Consider the following 21,034-nt stretch of genomic DNA (forward strand, 5'->3'; position numbering starts at 1 on the left):
AAAAAAGTGTTTTTTATTTACCATTGTGTTTTTATAACTAAAGTGCGGTGTGAAAATGTTGTCACACGCCACTGTGATTCGTAACGCCCCCCAACAAGACCTACTAAACGAGTTGCACACTTTCATAAAGGGGGCCCTCAAGTTGGAGCGCTGCAACTTGCTCGATCTCACAAAAACGGCTTTAAGACTCTTGAAAAACATACCGGCAGCTCGCACGGCTTTATTTGAGTTTTTCAGTAACGTCTTCAGCGAAGCTGCGGCCAATTACATCCAAGCTGTGGAGGTGATTTTCCCTAAATTAATTCCCAGTCTTACTGATTAATTCTAGAATGAGCTCAAAACGGGCGAGGTCGCCACGCAGTCAGAAACGGACGAAGCCGTCGTGTCGGAAATTCACACCGTTTTGAGCAACTTTATAAGTGATAACCCCACGGCCTGGGCCCCCATTGTGAGCACCTGGTCGTTGGATTTGCTGGGGGAGGTGTCGACGAAATTTGCGGGGCGGGCGCACATTTCGACGAGTATGTCTCTAACAAAATTTTCAATTGTTACTCGAAATTTTCTAGATTTAAATGAAACTCTCCAACTTTGGATGAACTGCAGAGCCACCAAAATCCTGGTCGATATCAACACGAAATGTCTCTCGAGTCTCATGCACTCGGATACTGAAACTTGCATCAACGCGCTTTTGGACACTTCGGTCAAACATTCGCCTAATTTTGACTGGGTTGTGGCTCATGTTGGGAGCTGTTTTCCCTACACTGTCATTACGAGAGTGTTGTCGTGCGGTTTGAAAGACTTTTGCCAAATCAAGTCGTACGAACAGGGGAGTAATTCGCCAAAGTTGCGCTCAGTTGTGGGGATTTTGGGCCACTTGGCTGGGAGCCACAGCAAGGACATTAGGTCGGCTATTTTGGAGATGTTTCAAGTAAGGGGGTTAATTTTCAGGGGTAAAAATACGATTAAATTGCTTCCAGTGGAGCACTAAACAGGAGAGTCAAGACAGTGACGCAAATAAATTGCAGAAGAAAGCCACAGTGCCTTTTATATTGCAGTTGTCTTTTCTGTCTTCAACGTTGTTTTCGTCCATTTGTAACGATATGAAGCACATACGTAAGGCAAGAAGTAGGGGAAATGTGATGGTTTAACTGTTGGTTTAGTTTCAGTTGAGACAATTTACAAACTGTGTTCTTTTGTTGAAGACTGGTGTCGGTATTTTGGCTCAAATGAGATTTTAGAAGATCTTTTACTGACTCTAATACTAAGCTGTGATAATGGCGGTATTCAGATCGTTAATTTATTGCTAGATTGCATATCAGTTGATGCCAAACCCAATGACGCAACAACGCAAGCAATTAAAGAAAAATCGCTTGAAATATTACGTGAGTATCATTTTTTTTTCCGCAAATTTAACGAAATATTAAATGCGATTAAAAAAATACAATATGGGTTCTATTTTTAGTGAGAGTACTAGCAAATTCATTCGTGGTAATCTTAATAGAAGATGTTGCCAGTTTCGGATTTTAACTTTGAAAAAAGTTTAATTAAAAAAAATCATAACTGTTCTCTATTTTTTAGCAAGAAAAGATGTATTATTGGACTGCATTTGAGTCGAAGATGTGATAGTTTTATTACCATAAAGTTAATCGAAATTTATATTTATGTGTTTAAAAATTTGTTAACTAAAATAATCAAATAGACAGAATCAAATTACAAGTTTATTGGAATTGTAAAAAATATACTTTTTGGAAAATCAACAATAATATAACAAATTAAAACCCGAACTTAATTCGGAAAACTCAAAAAACTAAGCAGGGTCAAACCATACTTGGAAATTAAGTTTTTCAGTTTTACGCTTAGTCTTGTTTTTAATTTTTTTATCAAGAGCTTATTGAAGATTTATTTTCCTCATTAATTTAATTTTAACGAAGTCTACATTATTGTAAATTAGTTAAACCAAAAAACTTAAAATACTTAAACAAATTTAAAACAAAAACAAAAATCTTGAAAAACCGAACAACTCCAAAAATAAATCATAAAAAATCGAAAATCTAAAAAATTCTAGATATGAGAGAATTGTAACTGAGACTTATAATAAGGAGTTAGAAAAATAAAAAACTCAACATCTGTAAAAACTATAATTCAAGATGTTTTTATACATTTTTTATTGTTCTATTCATTGTCAAAGGTAGTTGGCAGTTTAAGTTTCGAAAAAAATGTCATTAAGAAATGAAGTCATAAAAAGACCACTGTTCTCTTTTTTTAGCATGAAAGCAATTAAATAAGTCTAGTTGGACGACATTTATGTAATGTAACACTTCTATTGCGATGAAGTTAAAATCTTATGTGAGTTTAAAAAAAAGTGTGTAATAAAATATTAGATAGACAAATTACAAACTGAAACCACAAGTTTATTCCCAAAAATAATAACGCATATTTAAAAATAAAGACTAATAACTTATTAGACTTATTAGACATCTAAAAAAGTTTGAAAAATATAAATAGTCTTCAACATAAAAAACATTCGACAAATTGTAAATAAAATAAAAGTGTGAATACCTTAATCATAGACAATTACTTAAAAATTTTAAATTTGAACTTAATCCATAATTGAAATCTTAGGTTTTTCAGCTTTAGGCTTATTTTTATTTTTACATTTTTTATCAAGAGCTTACTGCAAATTAAATTTTTTTTCTTAAAATAACTTTAACAAAGACTCAACATTAAATTAGTTTTCCTTTTTTGCAGTCTGTATTCTGTAAAACTTAAACCTAAATCCAAGGAAAACACGATGGATTCGAATAAAAAACCTGACAAAACAGATTTAAAATTTTAAAAAGCTCATATAAATTTGAAATAAAACAAAACAAGTGGAAAAACCGAACAACTCCAAAATTAAAGTATAAAAATATATTTTTTTTTAACTAAAAATTTTTCGGTGTCTAACTGAAACTTATTAATGGGTAGTTTAAAACCAAAACATAGAAAAATTTAAATTCAGAATAAAATGTTTACATTTTTTATTCGAGATTTGTTATTGTGTTTATTTATTTTTACAGATTTTTTAGTTTTAATTCTATACTTTATTTCATTTTAACTTTATTATTTATATTCTTATTTCTGCGAATGATTTCTTTGGCATCGCCTGAAAAATTGATTTTAAATTAGTAAAATCTTTTTTCAGTAATACGGTTTATTTTTCATCGTTATAATAAAAGAACTGCTGAAATATTCTGTTCTACAGACGTCTGTTTGACTTGGGCACAGCACTGTACATATTTTTTTATTCATAATAAAAAAATAATTATTGTAGTGTCAAGTAATTATTTTTTTACAGAAAATGTGATCTATAGAATTGACGAAAACGTCCGAAACGACAAACGCATCGAACTGCTCACATCCTGCTCCCACGACTTGGACGAAGTCCACAAAAACCTCCTCAGTGTGAAAGAGACCCGATCTCAAGTTGCGGCCCAAATAGTTATTTTTTTGGGCCACAACAACCCCTCACTCCTGATTCGTTCGGTCAATTTCATGTTCCAAAATTCCCAAACTGTAGAACACTTGAGTTTATTGGTAAAAATTTTAACACATGAACTTGTAAACAAGACCACTTGGCCGTATTCTGAAAAAGGGGGCTATTTCTCCGTCGTGCTTGAGCAGGTTTTGAGCAGAAACGTGCGCCAGAAACAGGACATGGGCCAGACTTGGACCAACTTATTGACTTTATTGAAGTGAGTTTAAATTTACGTGTGTGGGACCGATTTAATTGTGATTTAGGTGGGAAAAAAGTGGCCGCGTTCCGCTACTAAACTCCCAAATTATATCAAAAGCAATTCTGAGCAATTTAGTCAAATTTTCGGCGATTTTTGGGAGCGAGACGGCCCACGTGCATATCATTTCGGAGATTTTGAGCCAGTTGGAGATTCCGGTTGGTAATAATTTGGATAACTTGCCGGTTGATGTTGTCCTGAATTTGACTCAATCGACGGTGAACTATTTTTTTATTTGTTGCAACGAGGAAGGTACAAGTCACACTTTTTGCGTGTTTTTTATTTAAATAAATTAATTTAGGCACTTCCAAGAAGACGAAAGGTTTTAAACGTATCAACGGTCTTTTACGCCGCTTGTGCACCCATTCAAAGGTGGCAAGAGTTCTAGCTTTGCGCGAATTGCTGGAGCGCGCCTTATTTCGCAAAGACAATGTTTTGTTCGGTGCCAAAAACGCCCAACATGACGAGAGTTCAGAGAAATTGTTGCTGAAACAAAACAAAAAAATCGTAAGGGAATCAATCAATTTTTCGCAGTTTTCAAGTGCGATTATTTCAGAACAAAACAATTCCATTGACGAAACATTCGTCGGTGTTTAACGGTGGGATTATCGGCCGTGGCAAGAGAAAACTTCTTCCACCAAACGATTTACCTCCCGAAGTCGTTGCCTCCAACACTTCCGAGCTAATCAACGCAATAAAATCCTGCTGTTCGCTGCCGGAAGACGTCGATTCGAAATTCTCAGACATATCTCTCGAAAGTGTGACTTTGGTGTCGCTTTTGTTGGTCCAGTTTGTCAGTCCTGACGTGATGTATAACGGGCTTCCATGGCCCGATGAGGAATTTTCCAAAGTTACAATCGAGCGAGACCTGTTTATTAGACGCTTATTTGGCAATGCGCCTGTTTTGTGGGACTTGTTGAGCTTTGTAGCTGTGTACAGACCGGCCTTTTGCTACTGCTCTGTTTTAATTCGGGCCCTAACGGCCACTCTGATCCACCAATGGAAGAGCACAGGCGAGCAGAGCAAATCACACGTGACTGAGAATTACAAGGCTTTAATGAATACGACTGTTAAAGTTATTGATGTGATGGCTTTGGGGCAGCTTCTGCCGCCCCCTTTGTCCAGTATTAGGGACGTTCTGCCTAGTTTGAAGTGTTTCGAGGTGAGTTGGAACCGAAGTAAAGCGCTCCGATTGATAGTGCATACATTATTTTTTCTAAGACCCAAAGCTATATTTTCAAAATTTATTAAACTTATGAATTATATAAGACGCTTACCAGAAGACAGAACCGTAAAACATCAGAATCAAAATAAGCAATTTACCATTTTTAACAACTTTATATTTGTGTCTTTTCAATCAATAAATTCCAAGTGGAATTTTTACCGGTTTTAGCACATTTTACATACAATAATAAACAGTGTATGGCAGTTGTGGTTTGTTTAATGATTTTACTGTCTGTGTACATTTTCGAGTGGATTTTTACTGATTTTGATTGTAAACTATTGCGATTTTTAAATTTAATATTCAACAAAATGTTGTCTTGTTGCATTTTCATTCGTCACTGTATTATCTTAATGAAAAATCTGAATTTGTAAATAAAAATAAGAACTCTATGTATATTTTTTATCTTTCTGATAAATACATAAAAATTATACTTTAAAAAATAAATGAAATACAAATATAATTATAAAAAAAATGAAATAAAATGAATGGTGGATAATTACATTTATACAATGGCTCAAAATTGGCAAATTCCGACTTCAAAGGATTGTAGAAAATCACTACAGTAATTTAAATATGGAAAAAATAAGGGTTCGTGGCTTTCCTACACTATTTTGAAGATGAGTCTTTAAATTACGTTTTTTTTAAATTCAGGCGAAAAGTTTCATTTATGAATAAATTTATTTATTTATTTATTTTCATTTATTGTGTAGATGATTGTTGAGAATAATAATGTAAAACAATTGTTTAAAAAATGATCTTTATTTTGATGTAAAAAAATCTTCTAATTTTTATAATACCGTTTTATTTTTATTTTTTAGTTTTATTTAATTTTTTTCTCCTTTATAAAGATAACTTTCGACAAAATTTTCCACTATCATCTACACCAGTGTGTGCTGTCATGATAATTATATTAAGAAAGAATATTTAAAAAATTCACTTTTTACAAAAGGCAAGTGTAATTCTTTTTTGTTTTATTATTTTTTTAATTGTTTGTTATATTTTTCATTATTACCAGAAAGATAGAGGAATGGACTATCAAAAACAATTATTGCAAATTAAAAATGATGTATTTTTTCCGATAATTTCTTCAGTGAACTATAACAATGATTTAATTTTATGCGTTATTTATTACACTCACGCTGTTTTTAATACTTGAACGTAATTCGAAAAGAGGCCAAAGTTTTTAATTTTTAACCATATTGTTGTTTTTTTATCAAGAGTTTATTGAATATTATAATTTTTTTCTTAATATAACTTTAACGAAGACTCAATAGACTCATAAATTGAAACGAAAACAAAAAAACGTGTAAAACCGAATAATTTTAAAAATAAATCATAAAATGTAAAATCTTGGGAAAACTCAAAATCAGAGAATTATAATTGAAACTTAATGCGAGTTAAAAAATCAAAACTGTATAGAAAAATAAAAAAACTCGAAATTTTTAAAAACCATATTCAAGGAAAATTTTTATATTGTCGTATATTTTTGGTCATAGTTAATTTTTTTTTGGTTAGAAATATTGTCATATGGGTTTCTGCTATCTCCAGATTTTAAAGTTTTTCACTGATTTATTGTACAGTGTTTTCATTCTAAAGATTTATTTTTAGTTTAAGAATTTTATTGCTTTAACCTCAGCTGCATGTAAAAGTTAAACATGAAATATCACAAATAACTAATAAATACGAGTACCAAAAACCAAACAATTGGAAATTGAAACAAAATATGGCTATAGTACAAAAATAATTGACGAATCAAATTTCTATGGTAGCAGAAAAAATTATTATTCAGTCGGAGAGCTTTAGTTTGGAACCGTTTGATTGGTTTTGGTTGATTTCAGATTGTTGCAATTTTGAAAGATTGCATTTGGTGTTATATGAGGGACCACATACCGTCCCCAGCTTTGTTTGTTTGTGACCAGAACGGTATACATTGGAGGGACCCCACATTATCAAGGCCAACTGAGGTGTATACCAACACTTTAAGGATTATTATGCAGAGGAATATCGAGGCTTTGGGACACATGTATGCACAGATGTTTATTAATATACCGAAACATGAAGGCGAATAAATGAGACGGTAAAAAATTGGGTATTTTATTCAAGTATAGAAATGTAAATTGACACTTATCCTCGTTAAGTTTTACAAATTTACATAATATCACACGATAAGGTACCTTTAACGACGAAATGCGGCGCCTACTTCACCAATCAACAATTGAGTTGGCAACACTGATCTGAAACAATCTACTGTCTCTAATAATTCAGTGTTGCCAACTTAATTTTAAAATCACAGGTCTACGGAGAAGTAAATGCTAGGAGGCGAAACGAGATACAAAATGAGTCGACCTTTTGCCTCCTGAAGTACTATTTTGATAAAGTTTGCCAAAAGCAAGTCCAAAAATTGAAGAATTGGGTAGAAAATTGTGCTTTGCTTTTTCTGAGCATTTAAGCATTTTTTTGGACACTTTGTTTCAATATTTTGACAATATTTTGAAGTGCTAGAATTGATAACTCTTGGAAATTTTTATTAAATTAATTTCTAATACTTTGTATCTGCCTGTAATTTTATTTGTCTTGTGTTCACTGTTATTTAAGTACAGCCATTATTTTACTTCAAGAGCTCGGAACAACTGAGACGCGTTATTTTTCCGTTGTGTCACATCCTAGTATTTAGGAATCCGTTCACAGAAATTTTGCTTACAGGCACCGAAAAAAATTGGGCTAAATAAATCTTAAAAACCCAGGGTGTTATGTAAACAAATCAATGTTTATTATTTACGTAACATTCTGTAAACTTACCAAAAAATAAACCAAAATGCAAAATAAGTAACAAGCGATACAAAAAAAAATTCAGAACTCGTGCAAATTGCAGTGGAGCTTCTTAAATTGTTTGTCACTCAAAAATTGCCATCTCCGTCCCATAATTTGGCTGATTTCCTGCTCTACTAACTCGTACGAGCGGCTGTTGATTTTAAGCCAGGTGTAGAACTCGTCGCTCCAGTCGGGATTTTGCGGCCAATCACAACGTATTATCACAGCGTTTCCTCTAATAAACAGACACTTCAAATTTTTACCGGTGTAGGCCAGCAGCAGAGCCGTTGCGGTCGAAATTCGTTCAGTAACAATCTGGAACATTTTTCACTAAAGTGACACCCAAACTCCGCAACTTACTAAAGTATTCAAGTGGAGACATTGCCGCACGAGCAGCATCAAACTACTGTCAACGCGCTCGTAAAACGACTTGTTTCGGTGGAACCGCGGAATATTTTTGTGGCCAAAGACTCGGAGCGTGTCTTTGTAGAACTCAATCGCAGTCATTAAGGCATCCTCTCTCAGCTGAAACAAGTTGGAAGAAAAAATAAATTATTAAAGAATAGAATTGTACCATAATGTGGGGCGAATCGTACAGGACTGTACTGACAGGAGCCCCCTGTTGCCAAATCAGCGGTTTTTCTTTGAGACTTTCGATCTGTAAGTGGACTCTCAATTCGGGATTATTTTTTCGGGCCAGTTTCCACGTCTTGAAGTCCACTGGTTTCATGTTGATGTCGTTGGGGGTGTACCTGTTTTGTAAAATATGAATGTGTCTTATTTTCGTGTGGCTGAGAAGCTCGATTATGTCGTCGCCCAAGTTTTGCGGACTGATGTACAAAACCTAGAATTTTTATTTAGTGATAATGATAATAATTATTACGGAATTCGGAAGTAAAATTACCGTTGGGGGCGCCACTGAGCTAGGTCGAAAACAGTAACCATAAATGGCGGGAAAATGTTTATTCGGATATTTTGAGCGTTGTACGAATTTTGGGGCTTCACAATTATTACATTGCCTATGCGGAATGATTATTGTATCTTTGATGCAAGAAACTTATGTTGACAAATGAGAGATGACGAGGAAAATACGAATAACGAATGACTGTTTGGTTCACTTTCTTTATTGGAAAATTATTATAAAGACATTGAAAAGCCTACCTTTTGGCATAATTTACGTTTAAATGTATCAGCAGTTGTTAATCTTTATTGTAATTTTGTAGATTTACCGCAGCATTTCATGATTTTTTCAGTGGAAAATTCTAACCTAAAATTCATAACACTTCACTAATTTATTGGTTTCTTGAGCCAAACTTTGTGTTCGCTGTGATCCATTATTTATAATCTTTAATTAGACAACTGTTTGATAACACTTTGTAATCAAAATTTAAATATTTTTCACTTTTTATCCACTTTCAAGTTCCAACAATAAACACATTATACCATGAAAAACTAAGTCAACGCTAGTATTTACCACCACGTACTTTTAAAGTAATTCTTTCTATTGTAAGTAATTAACACTATACACGCAAAATTGTTGAATAATTCATTAAATGTCAGTTAAATGTGGCATTACGAAAATTTCTTTACTGTTTTCGACATAGTTCAAAAGTCATCACCAGAGGGCGTCTAGTTAATTTTATTTCCGAATACTAGATTAGGATTCGAAACGATCTACAAATAAAATAGTTCGGTTAATGTCGCCAGAGAGCGCTCTATTAGCTAAGTTTTCAGAGCAGCAAATTTAAAAAAATGGCTATATTTTGATAACGGTTAGCACAAGGCAACCAAACAAATACAGGTAGATAGTCTCAATAGTAAGAGATAAAAATAATGCAAAAATTCTACCGTAAACTCTATTAAAAAAAATTCAAACTTTGCCTCATATTTTTCAAAACGCTGCGGATACGTTTACGAAGAAAGTTGTAGAGAATTAAATTTCTTACAAAAAAGTTTAGGCCTCAAAGCTGTTCAAGCAATGGATTCCTTCATTTTACCGATGGTCAAAATACAGATAATTTAATTTAATTCTAAACCGTTGAAGATATATTTTTGTAGGAAATTAATTCTTTACACCTTTTTTTTACTTTTTTTGTATCTTTAACCATATTTTCTGCATCCTCAAAAATATAACGCGGAACGCAAATTGATAATAATTGCTTATAACTTTTTGCAATCGTACTCGTATTACTCTTTTTAAAAATTCTATTGTAATTTTTGAAATGGCTGCATTTGTTCCACTCAGGCTCTCCTGAATATACTTCAACAGTAATATCAAAACTTAATGATGTGAAGAAACATACAATGTTATTTTTTTTAAATCTAAAATTTGGATTCTTTAACTTTACTTTTTTCTTTGTGTGTTTTATTTGTGAAGTTCATTTAAAGTTTTTCAAAAAAAATGTATTAGAGTTAAAGAACAAATCTAATTACTACCAGTCACTAAGGATTTCCCAAACAATTAAACACCTGATGCTGTACTTCATCTAGCACTTAATTCCTCCTTTTGTTGTAACTATCTTTAAGAAAGCTGATTCCAATTTGCCAATAAAGTGGTAAAAAAGCGTCTGATGGAGACCTTATTAAATAACTTTGTGAGAGAAATGAAGATTCAGAAATAACAGATTATCAGGGTTTTGTTAAGTCTTGAAGTGCCAATTGTGCCAATGAGCAAAGTGAAATTAATGTACATACTAGGTAATTTAATCAAAGGTGATTATTTGAGCACGAACATTTTTTTGAAAAATTACACTAATTACTCACAAGCAGATGGTTAAAGGATTATTTCAAATGCTTTAACTTTGTAGAATAGAAGAATACGTAAGTAAATAAACATCTTATTTTACAGTCAGATAAGTCTTTTAAAGTCAGAAAGGGCCGATTTCGTAAATAAATTTAAATCTCCATCAAAATTTTGTTTCATAATCGCTTTACATGTACATTTAAAATAAAAACTAATGTCCTTTTAAGTTTTGGTTAATTTTCCAATTGATTTTTAAATTTGTTAAATCAACATAAACGGGCAAAACATAGTTCAATGTAGCAGTTCGTCTTGATAATAAAGATGATAATGGGTGGTTGTTATGAAGACAAAAAAAACAATATTAGAAAAAAAATACTTTCAAATTTACGTGTTGGCTTTTTTCAAAGACTTAAAAACGCAAAACATACAATGATTAGAAGATTAATGAAGAGAACAGTTTAGAAAACGAAGATTTTTTTGAAGAAAACACAAATGCTAATGTTTGAACAATTTTAATTACAAAGCATTTTGCTTTAATAAACATTTGTTATTCAATTTTTATTTCCAATACTAGAAGCTTCATCTTTTTGATATTCTCGGTATCCTGCAATTTTTTTCTGTAAGCAGACTCTTACTTTTTTTAATTCTTCCTCTCTTCTACCTTTGTTGTTTCTGTATTTTGTTAGTTTTAAATTTCTGCTTTCAATATTCCATACATGTTTATTCCTGCAGCTATTTTTATGGCTTTGTTATATAAATTGTTGAATTTGGTTTTAATCTGCTCCAAATTTCTATGGCATCAATTTTTTAAACCAAAAGGGGCTAATATTTTTGCAAATTTTTATCCTGAAAAATGTATAAGTACCACCACCCTGTCTTACCTTTTGATATAAACTAACTTTATCATTCGATAAGATATTTCTTCAAGCAATTAAAGCTCTTTTTGAAAAAATTGGTTACACGATTCCTTTTTTGCTTGTCCTGCATTACAATAATCTTTTTAAATCCAAAAAAATTTAACCCGTCTATTTACTAGTAATTTTTTTAAATCAAAATAAAGGTATTTTTGACGCACCTAAAAATTCTGCCGCTCTAGGCAATAGCCCATTTAGCCCATATGTTTCGAATGCTAAGAATAGAAGAATACTAAGTAAGTAAATATCTTATTCTACAGTAAGACAAATGAGTAGAAATATATATTAAAAGAAATACTAAATATTTCATAATAGTTAAAAATTTTATTTTTGAAGTAAAGATATATTTCAAAGTACTTATAAACGAATGACTATGATGGTGCTTAACTTAACAGAAATTATTAAAGTAGTCGACACTTTAATTTTATCTGCAAGAATTGCAAAGGAAAAGTAAGAGTTTTAATTATAGAAAATTAATATATATTTACATAATCAGAGATAAAGATAGTACAAACACTTTATTCAAAACAATTTAAAAAAATACCATTATTAATTACAAATTAGACGCTGGGAATACACTTGAAGGTACAAAAAAAATTTTTCATTTCGTTTTATTTTACCACTTACTACCAAGTTGACTAGACCAGTGGTAAAATGAGAAAAAACCTTTGCCTGAGTATCACTAAATGTTTTTGGGACATAAACGGTTGAAGATAGAGATATGGGTTTGGGGGCTTTTTAAAGGAAACTTCATTTTCTACATCTTACTTCCTAACATTTTTCATAAATCTTAAACCATATTCGCAGCGTTTTGAAAAATGTGGGACGAAGCGCAAATTTTAAACAATTTTTTCTCACTCAAATTTTTTTCTAAGTTATTAGTGAATTGCTTGAATTTAAACTAAATTTTTTTACGATTTGGTACCTCGTTTCGTCTCCCAACCTCGTAAAAATAATCATGGGGGCACCCTTTACCTGCAAATTGAGAAAAACCCCGACGTGAAACAGCTCATACTGCACCCTCGTCGTGTTAATCACTGACAAGGTGTTCAGCGTCATGCAGCAGCTCTCACAAACTTCGTCTAGCAAAAACTGCGCTTCCTTGGGGTCCAACATCAAATCAATCAATTCCAGTCGCTTCAGTTTCTTCAAATTGGACATCAGACGCTTTAGTGCCGCTAACAGCTTGCCCCCGGTTCCGAAAAGTCGGATCCTCTCGGTATCGTCCCTGTTGGTCATATTGCACGGGAAGGTGAACTTCAGAGTGTGGATGTTCTTGCCGACCCCAAACTCCGGGTTGTCGTTGTTCTGCGACTGTTCCGTGCACCAGGACACCATGTTCATGAACTCGTACAGGTTGTAGAAGTTCAGCATGGGCTCGAACGTCAGTTTGCGGAAGTTGCGGCCGACCTGCGAGAGGCAGTTCTGCGTCCGCAAGTGGTCCAGGACGTACTGCCAGCCGGAGTAGTAGTTGAATCGGCCACGGGTCAGAGTGTTGTCTTCTAGGACGAACTGCGACCACACGTAGGGCAGGTGGAAGGCCCTGTACCAGGACTTGCACACCAGACTCGCGTAGTATTTCTCGCGGATTGACAGGTAGGAGAAGATTTTCTCCAGGAGGAGGTCGGGGAGTTCGGACCATTGGGAGTACTGTCGGTCCTCGTCTCTCTGCTCTTCGTCCTCCAGGTCGATGTAAACGGCTACAAAATGCGAGGGAAGTGTGAAAACGCCCCGATGAGGGTGCATGATGGGGTGAGATTAGTGCGAGTGCTGATGATTTGAAATACCTTTCGAGCCCGTGTTTTTGGACTTGTACATTTCGGTCCATAACTCGTGAGAGAATTTGTGGTGTTTGTCGCGTTTGTAAAATGTGTTCGATACAGTACCTAAAATCATTCGGCGTTAAGGGGAAGAGCCAGGTCAAACGAGAGTCGTTTGAAGTGGCTCTTTGGGCAAAACAACAGTTTTCTATCGGAAAATATCTACCTTCGTCATTGTCATCAACTTTCCAACAGCCTTTTTGCATTCTGTTTTTCGGTTTGTAAATATTAGACGTGCACGCCGCCGGTCTTATATAATTTAAAATTTGGTACAAAACATCCACTCTTAAAATAACTGCGCTAAAATTAAACGCGGAGTAATGCGTATTTGATGAATATCGCGCAAAATTAATCGACAACACCCGGAAAAGTGGACTGAGGTGACGACTAATATTTTACGTTAAATAAGTATTTTACCACGAATAATACGGTACAAAATGGGGCTTTAATCTTTATTCATCTTTATAACACTGCTAACTCTAGGTTCAGTTGAGAAAAATACGTCAATGTTTATAAAATCTTTACCAAAAAATTGTAAAATTGGATCGAAAATGGTGTTATTTTTGCCTTTCTCGAGCACTGAAAGATTTGAAAACTTAAATATCTGTATTTAAAAAATTATTTTATTTCTACGTTTTTTTACGCAGTTATTTCATTTGATCAAAAATGAAAAAAAAAATAGTCGAAAATGGTGATTTTATGCTTTTTATGGAAAAAGTTTCTAGGACCTAATATAATGTTACTTCTGGACTATGACATTCTTAAAAATCAAAGTTGAATCTTACAAATTTAGCTCTTTTCCCAAAAGTTAACAACCGAAAAAGGCTTAAAACCCTTCAAAAAGCATTAATTTTTATTTACTCTAAAAGTATCCAAATATCTATAGTCCACCAAAAATTGGGCACACAAAAAAAACTATTTTGGCCTCCAGTACTGTAAAACGTGAATGACAGTTGCCCATTCATGAAAGGTAACTTGACCTTTAAACACGATGCTGTAAACTGGTAGCAAACAATTAGGTAAAGTAACCACAAAACACTGGACGATTAGACATGTTTAAGATACAAACCGTGCTTACCATAATTAAGTTCGTATAACGAAATACTTGTTACCTATAATTATTTAATTCAATCGACCATGGTGTATATTTAATTAGTGAAAATATAAATCCCCCCGGAACAGCGCCACCTATACATACGTTTGGGAACCACAAATTTTACATTTTTTTTTCACATTTTTTATTTTGCACCAATCTTTAAACGTACTATATTGCGCCTCGTACCTTGTCTTCGATTTTTCAGGCAATAATTGTTTTGTAGCACCCTCTGCAAGTTGCCTTATTTCCGGAGGTGTAGCGGTGAAACTATCACTTTCACCACTGTCGCTCATCTTGGTTGATAATGGTTGATAGATATAAACGTGATTTGTGATATAATTAAATTTGAAATCGTCGCTTGATTTTCACAAATTTAACAACTGTCAAACTGTTTCAGTTGTTTAACATGGCGGCCAAAGCCTACTATGTTTAAGTGACTTTGAGTTTTTATTTATTTTATAAAGAATAATATTAAATGCTTGTCGGCCAAAAAGTTTTATACAAATCTCATGCGTTAAGTCATTTTACAGCGCTTCAACTAATAAGGCACTCGCCTTTCAGGCTCGTGCCTCAAACAAAGTTGTCGCACTGTAAAATGTGACTTACCACATTCGAGTGTAAATAGCTATTGAAATCTCCCAAAATAGTGCAAAATTACCTCAAGAACGCCTTAAAAAACTAACAAAATACCTTATTTTTAAGCACTTTAAATTAAATGGTTTTTTATTTCTGGACAAAGCCATTTGGCGCATGCAAAAAAAAGGGAAAAATAACACCAGGACATTTAGCGTTTTAAAAACAGGGTAGAATCTTACAAATTTAGCAGTTTCTCCAAAAGTAAAATCATCATTTTTTGTTTAGTACGTTGTTGAACCAGAAATGCGACTGTTTTGAGAAATTCCATTAAAATAAGCCGAAAAGACAAAATAACATCGAATTTTGCTTTTTTCAGGAGTGCTACCTCCGTTTTTAGGTAATTATTACTCAAAATATTCAAAAAACTAGTCGAAAAATTACTTATAAATTGTATCGCCCACTATATAATTTTTTGCCCGTCAGTTATTTTAGCCCATTCGCAGTCAGATTTGCAGTTGGTTATAGTGAAAATTTTAATAAAACTTAATCGAAAAAATGTTTGCATTTTTACTACACTTAGACACATTATTAATATAAAATTGCAGCGAAATTTTGTTAAACTGGGCTGAAAAATTAATAAATTGGATTTGCCTATTATTAGGACGTTTATTAGATAGGTATCTAAAAACTAATTTATTCGCCATTTCCGTCCAAAAGAGGCAACATAACATTTACATTTTGTTTTGTTTTTTTCAGCCGTTTTACCTTTGTTTTTTTAGAACTGTAATTATTTCGAAATTTCTTAAAAATTAACCAAAAAAATAACCAAATTATTTGATCACGCAGTATATTATTTTACGTGTCAGTTGTTTAGCATATTTTCATTGTGAGATTTAGACAAAAAGTACTCAAAAATTAGTTCAAAAATGGAGAAATATTGTGCAACATTTTTCGTGTGTATAAATTTTAAAAATAATTTGTTCAAAAATTCATAAAAAAATGGTGCAATTTTTGGGCGTTTTTTAAGTGTTTAAATACATTATTGAGATAAAACCATTAGTTTTTGCAAAAAACATTTTAAAAACGCATTTATTCGCCATTTTAATCAAAAATTACTCAGAAAATTACTGAAGTAATAAGCTAATGAGTAATAACTCAACAATTATTTTGTCCGATTCTGTAAAAAATAAACAAAACATTCCGGAATTGTATGGAAAATGTTGTTAGTTTTGCTTTTGACGAGCAATCATCGTACACATTTTGGTATCAAATAATCAATTATTTAATTAGTTTCTTCAAAAACGAAAAAATCGTTAAATTGGATCTAAAATATTGTCATTTTTGCGTATTTTGTGAGCTTAAATACGCATCATAATTTAAAACTAATTGTTCCGAGAGATTTTGTTAAACCAGAAAGAGAAATTAGTAAATTCTAATTAAATCACACTTTTTTCTTAATGGTTTTTCAACTATTGAGCCAGAAAGGTAATTATTCTCAAAATTATTGCATTAATTTTGATTTGTTAAATAGTATTAGTTTTTATGGTGGTTATTTAAGATTCTTCTCTTGATTAATTACCAGAGGCATTTATTTCTATTTTATTAATTAATTTGTACAGCCAGCTCTGTAATCATTATGAATAATAGCTTTATTTATGTTTTGATTAAATAATTGGTATATTTAATAACCAATACAATTTTTGATAAAAAAAACAACTTTTATGGTTTTATTGAAATCACTACTTGGCGCCGAATTTCAAATCAAGTGCTGGATCGTCTATACTAGAGATTTTCGCATCGTGCGGTTGGCGTTCGAAGCAACCAACAGCCATTTTTCAAATTTGCATCATAACAGCATAACGGATCGTTTCTTAAATGTGATTATTAGTGTTAATATTCGAAGATGTGATTAATTAGTGACAAATTAGTGTTCCATTTAAGTTGTATTTAAGCACAATTTAACGTAACGCACGTGGTCAGGCCCACTTTCACAAAAAACGTGAGCTTATCAATCTGTGATAATTTTTTCGTCTAACCCTGTTTTTAGCTGGAAATGGGCGATAAAATGGATTTTGCTGGCAAAAATCCATTCACTGACTCCCCCCTTAATAGTTCATTACCAGGCGTTGTTACGTTTTCGTCTGGTGATAATTTTATTGAGCCTTCAAAGTTTTTCCAAACTGAGGACTTTGGCAAAGAATCTTTGGGCATTATCGACCCAAATAACCCCGACTTTCGCCGCGACTCGCTGGCGCTGTGGCGCGACTCCCCAATTTGCCAGCTTCTGGCCGGAAATGAGTTCCCCCAAAGTGAGGACTTTGGTAAAGAGTCCTTGGGGATTCTTGACCCGAGCACTGTGCGGCTGTGTCGCGACTCGATTGACTTTCTGCGGGATGATTCGGGAAGGGAGTCCTTGGGAATACTTAATTTGAACAACTTGGATATCGGGAGAGAATCGCTGGGGATAACAAACATAAAAACTTATGATTTCGTCGTCCCGAACGGTTTGCCTGAAATTCAAACCAGTGCTTGTGATACACCAGAGTTGACAAAACGGAGCCCCACTTTCGACTCAGTGTTCAACAATGCGTTCCTAAACGTGCCGAAGTGCTCAGTCAGTTCGAGCGTTTCGTCCAGAAATCCGTCCTTTCATTCGGCCAGTTTGGAGAGCTTGCCATCACGAATTTTTTCGTCAACTAGCAGTAAGACGGACGTTATGAATGAGCCCTTTAAAGACACCGCTGATTTTTTCAACAAACTTTTTAACAAGACACCTTCACCTTTGCGGCTTCCGTCCCATCGCAGAAATAATTCACTTCCGGTAACTTTGGAGTCTAAAATTAACGAGTACGAAAATTACGAAAAGGTCACGCACAACAAGAGTGAAAACGTTTGTGAAAAGGCTGAGGAAAAAGGGAACGACGTCGAGGAGCTGGTGCGTAATTTGACTATCTGTAGATAGTGAAAAATAATTAAAATAATTTTTAGGATGATTCCGTCTTTCTTGAAAAAATCCTCACAATGTCTAGAGCAGAATTAGGTAATATTTCTCGTTAAAATCATTATTTTTTCCGCATAATTTCGTTATTTAGAAGACGTTGACAATTATATGCTGGACTCGATTCAAGAACCTGAAGAAATGGTCAGAGTCATTGATGATTTGGAAGAACCTGTCAAATGCGACAAAGAAACTGTCTTCAAAACTGTCGATAAAATGTTCCTTTCGGCTCCAAATTGCGAAAACTTGAATACATCGAGAGCTTCCAACAGGAGCAACAATTCGAAATCAAGGGAAGCCCTTGACATGATTTCTACCCTATCTGATATTCTATCAACTGACAAACCAAGCGAGAAACAAAAATGCGAAGGCCAGAACCTCCTTACAAGCCTCGCCGAAATACTTCTTTCCAGTGCTAGCACGCGCTCACGATCGTGCGCTTTGGAGGATTCTGGCAATTCTTCAATAGAGAGTGAAGCAGTTCCAGTTTTGGAAACAGCCGAATGTTACGAAGTCCTGGATTTGCGCAAGAAAAGTTCCTCCGAGAGCGACTTAAACCGCAAGGAATCGTTCGAAAATTGCGCCCCTTTGGACCTGTCTATGAAATCGAAATCATCATTGGGAAAAACGTTCGAAAGTCCGAAAATCTTGCCACCGAAATTTAAAAATCAAAAATCTGTTGTTGCTTTCAGTGTTAATAAAAGTGCGGGGAGTAATTATTCAAATTCCAGTAATGATAGCAAAAATTTGAGCGATCCGACGAAGAAATTCAGACCGAAGAAGGCCGATGAGAAGGTGGTGAAAAGGGGGCCCTTGAGGGCTGTGCTCCCTGTTGATAACATGGCTCGGAAAAGTAAGCAAGCTTTGAATTAAGTTGGTAACTTTAGGCGCTGTTGCCTTCACCAGAAACGAACAGTAAAAGTTCCAATAGTGGTCGAAAATATAAAATTTTCGGTCCGGTTTAGCGTGCGTAATTTTTTAAGAAAAGTAAAAATAACATAATTTTTGCCTTGTTTTTAAAGAAATCTCGTGAAATAATTACTTTTATGTCTGAAAAACGAGTCAAAACGCTCCAAGAAGCTAGAAATAATGCAATTATTCTTCCAGTTTCAAGATATTTTTTTATGTTTTAGACGTAACTAATTTTTGTGGTTTATCTTATTTTTGACATAGTTTTGTTCAAAGTGATTTACGTTTATTGAACTAACAAATCAATTTCATTTTATTTTCGTGTACTGTAGGGTGCAAAATAAATTAAGTGAAATGAGCTAAGTAGCAGCAACTTTGATTCAGTCTTTTGTTTGATACAGTTTTAGCAAAATCTCGTTAAAAAATGTTAGTTTTTTTCTCAAAAAACTGCCTAAAAGTTGATACAAATAATATTATTTTTGCTCTATTTTTTTGTCTTTTTTTTCTGAAAAATGAGGTAAAACGCTTGAGATATTACTATTCGCTTACTTTATTTAAAAAACTTTTTCAAAAACACACAGTTTTTACAGCAAAAATTTGCTTGAACGGTTCCTAAATACCCCAAAATGACAAATTCAACAGTTTTTTAGCCAAACTTGGGGTAGATTAATTGTGTCTCGAGCTAATGCTTAATACATTAATAAAAAAAATAAGGATACTCAGTTTACGTATTTTTCGGTGCGGTGGAGTGAAGTTGCAAACAAAAACAAATAACATTATTTTTAACTTTTATTTCCTTATTTTTTCGGGAATTTTGAAAAGTTATGAATAAAGTGAGTTAAATGCTTCTACTTGTATGTAATAGTAAAAGATATACGTAATTTATAAAGAAATAAAACTACAGCAAAAGCTTTTGCTACATTTTATCATAATACCTATTGAGTTTCTGCTTTGACACTTATAAGAGACAAAAATTATGTAAATACTGATCTAATTTAATACTTTTTGAGCATACTTGGGTTTTTAGCTGACACATTTTTTAGACGTTGTGTTACTTTTTACTTTAATTAGTAATTTTTAGTTCAAGTTATCGAAATTTCGCAAAAATGTGGAGTTTTATGTCGAAAGTGCTTAATAATATTTTTCGAAAAATACAAAAAGTGTACGATTTTCAATATGATCTGGCGATTTTTGTTTTACTTTTGACCAAATTTCTCATATTATTGAGTTTCTAGCAAAAAAGCTGCCAAAGCATCTGAAGCAGGCGAAAACATTTTAAATTTGAATTAAAGGTAAAAAATTTTTTGGCAATTTTAAAAAAGTCTTCGAAAGAATTGCGTTTCTTACAGAAAAAAATGTTAAACTACTTAAAAATCATAGACAAAACCGGCAAATGTAATCAAATTTTGATGTAAGTTTCAATCGTTTCATCAGGTGGGCCACTTAAAGTAACCCCTACAAGACCTGAGTCAAAAACTTTAAAGTACAAACTGAAGAAAACCAGTACTCCAATCAATGAGTCAAATTTGAAACCTATGGCACAGTCAACACCAGAAGGGCAGAGTTCTTCTCGTCATGTCATGTCACCTTTAGCCAGACCAGAGAAGTCACTTCCAAAGAGGTTTTTTTATATATTTTTTAAAAATTTCATTTCTTAATGATTATTAATTTTTTCAGTCCAACTCTAGTGAAACAAAAACTAAATTACTCCGGAACTGGTCTGCCAGTTAAAAATGAAACTAAAATTAAATCTAATTCTTTTACAAGGAGGGTCTCCAGCGATAATTTGAAGAGAAACCAAAATACTGAAAGACCATTGGTCAGGAGCTACAGTGTAGGAGAGAAAACGGGACTTCCCAGGAAAACAGCCGAATTGAAGAAGCCGATAAAGCGACAATCATTACCCGGCAAGACTGATAACGTGTTAAAAGAAAATAATATAAGGAGTGTTAACAGACTTTCAGTTGGTAAAAAAAGTGGAAAAGAAAATCTGTATTAATCGTGTTGTGTTATTACGTAATCTTGCAATTTATTGTGATATACCGTGGCTGCTCGTAGGCTAATCGATATTTTATATTTTCACAAGAATTAAGTATTTTTATGCTGTGTTTTATGGTTTTTATTAAATAAATGATTTGAAAAATTGGGATTTTATTGATAGCATTTTTT

General features: G+C 33.3%; 3 protein-coding genes and 1 non-coding gene across 7 annotated transcripts; 3 read left to right on the forward strand and 1 right to left on the reverse strand.

The window, feature by feature from the left end:
* Nucleotides 1-55: 55 nt before the first annotated feature.
* omd (oocyte maintenance defects) lies at nucleotides 56-8,662 on the forward strand. The gene is made up of 10 exons (XM_008199497.3): nucleotides 56-283; nucleotides 329-521; nucleotides 567-928; nucleotides 978-1,113; nucleotides 1,161-1,382; nucleotides 3,338-3,734; nucleotides 3,781-4,025; nucleotides 4,075-4,280; nucleotides 4,330-4,935; nucleotides 6,837-8,662. The coding sequence occupies exons 1-10, from the start codon at nucleotides 56-58 to the stop codon at nucleotides 7,065-7,067; spliced, it is 2,826 nt and encodes a 941-aa protein (XP_008197719.1). The 3' UTR covers nucleotides 7,068-8,662.
* LOC658962 (uncharacterized protein) lies at nucleotides 7,079-14,963 on the reverse strand. Of its 3 annotated transcripts, XM_064355019.1 has the most exons (7): nucleotides 14,399-14,526; nucleotides 13,453-14,287; nucleotides 13,254-13,352; nucleotides 12,442-13,166; nucleotides 8,384-8,653; nucleotides 8,170-8,334; nucleotides 7,079-8,124 (listed from the first exon to the last, which is right to left on the reverse strand). In XM_064355019.1, the coding sequence occupies exons 2-7, from the start codon at nucleotides 13,490-13,492 to the stop codon at nucleotides 7,849-7,851; spliced, it is 1,575 nt and encodes a 524-aa protein (XP_064211089.1). In that variant the 5' UTR covers nucleotides 13,493-14,287; nucleotides 14,399-14,526; the 3' UTR covers nucleotides 7,079-7,848. The 3 variants fall into 3 exon arrangements, with proteins under 3 accessions (XP_064211089.1, XP_064211090.1, XP_015838713.1); XM_064355020.1 differs by lacking the exons at nucleotides 13,453-14,287; nucleotides 14,399-14,526 and adding an exon at nucleotides 14,569-14,963; XM_015983227.2 differs by having other exon boundaries at nucleotides 13,453-14,537.
* On the forward strand, nucleotides 12,071-12,131 carry Mir3876 (microRNA mir-3876). The gene has a single exon (NR_038730.1). It is a non-coding gene; the product is annotated as a microRNA mir-3876 (primary transcript).
* Nucleotides 14,964-16,653: 1,690 nt separating the features above from the next.
* On the forward strand, nucleotides 16,654-21,008 carry LOC100142621 (uncharacterized). Of its 2 annotated transcripts, none has more exons than XM_064355017.1 (6): nucleotides 16,654-16,957; nucleotides 17,006-17,893; nucleotides 17,947-17,998; nucleotides 18,054-18,809; nucleotides 20,300-20,486; nucleotides 20,543-21,008. In XM_064355017.1, the coding sequence occupies exons 2-6, from the start codon at nucleotides 17,012-17,014 to the stop codon at nucleotides 20,862-20,864; spliced, it is 2,199 nt and encodes a 732-aa protein (XP_064211087.1). In that variant the 5' UTR covers nucleotides 16,654-16,957; nucleotides 17,006-17,011; the 3' UTR covers nucleotides 20,865-21,008. The 2 variants fall into 2 exon arrangements, with proteins under 2 accessions (XP_064211087.1, XP_008197723.1); XM_008199501.3 differs by having other exon boundaries at nucleotides 16,659-16,957; nucleotides 18,051-18,809.
* Nucleotides 21,009-21,034: the final 26 nt, after the last annotated feature.

Source organism: Tribolium castaneum, chromosome 2 (genome assembly GCF_031307605.1).
Source record: "Tribolium castaneum strain GA2 chromosome 2, icTriCast1.1, whole genome shotgun sequence".
NCBI classification, from domain to species: Eukaryota; Metazoa; Arthropoda; class Insecta; order Coleoptera; family Tenebrionidae; genus Tribolium; species Tribolium castaneum.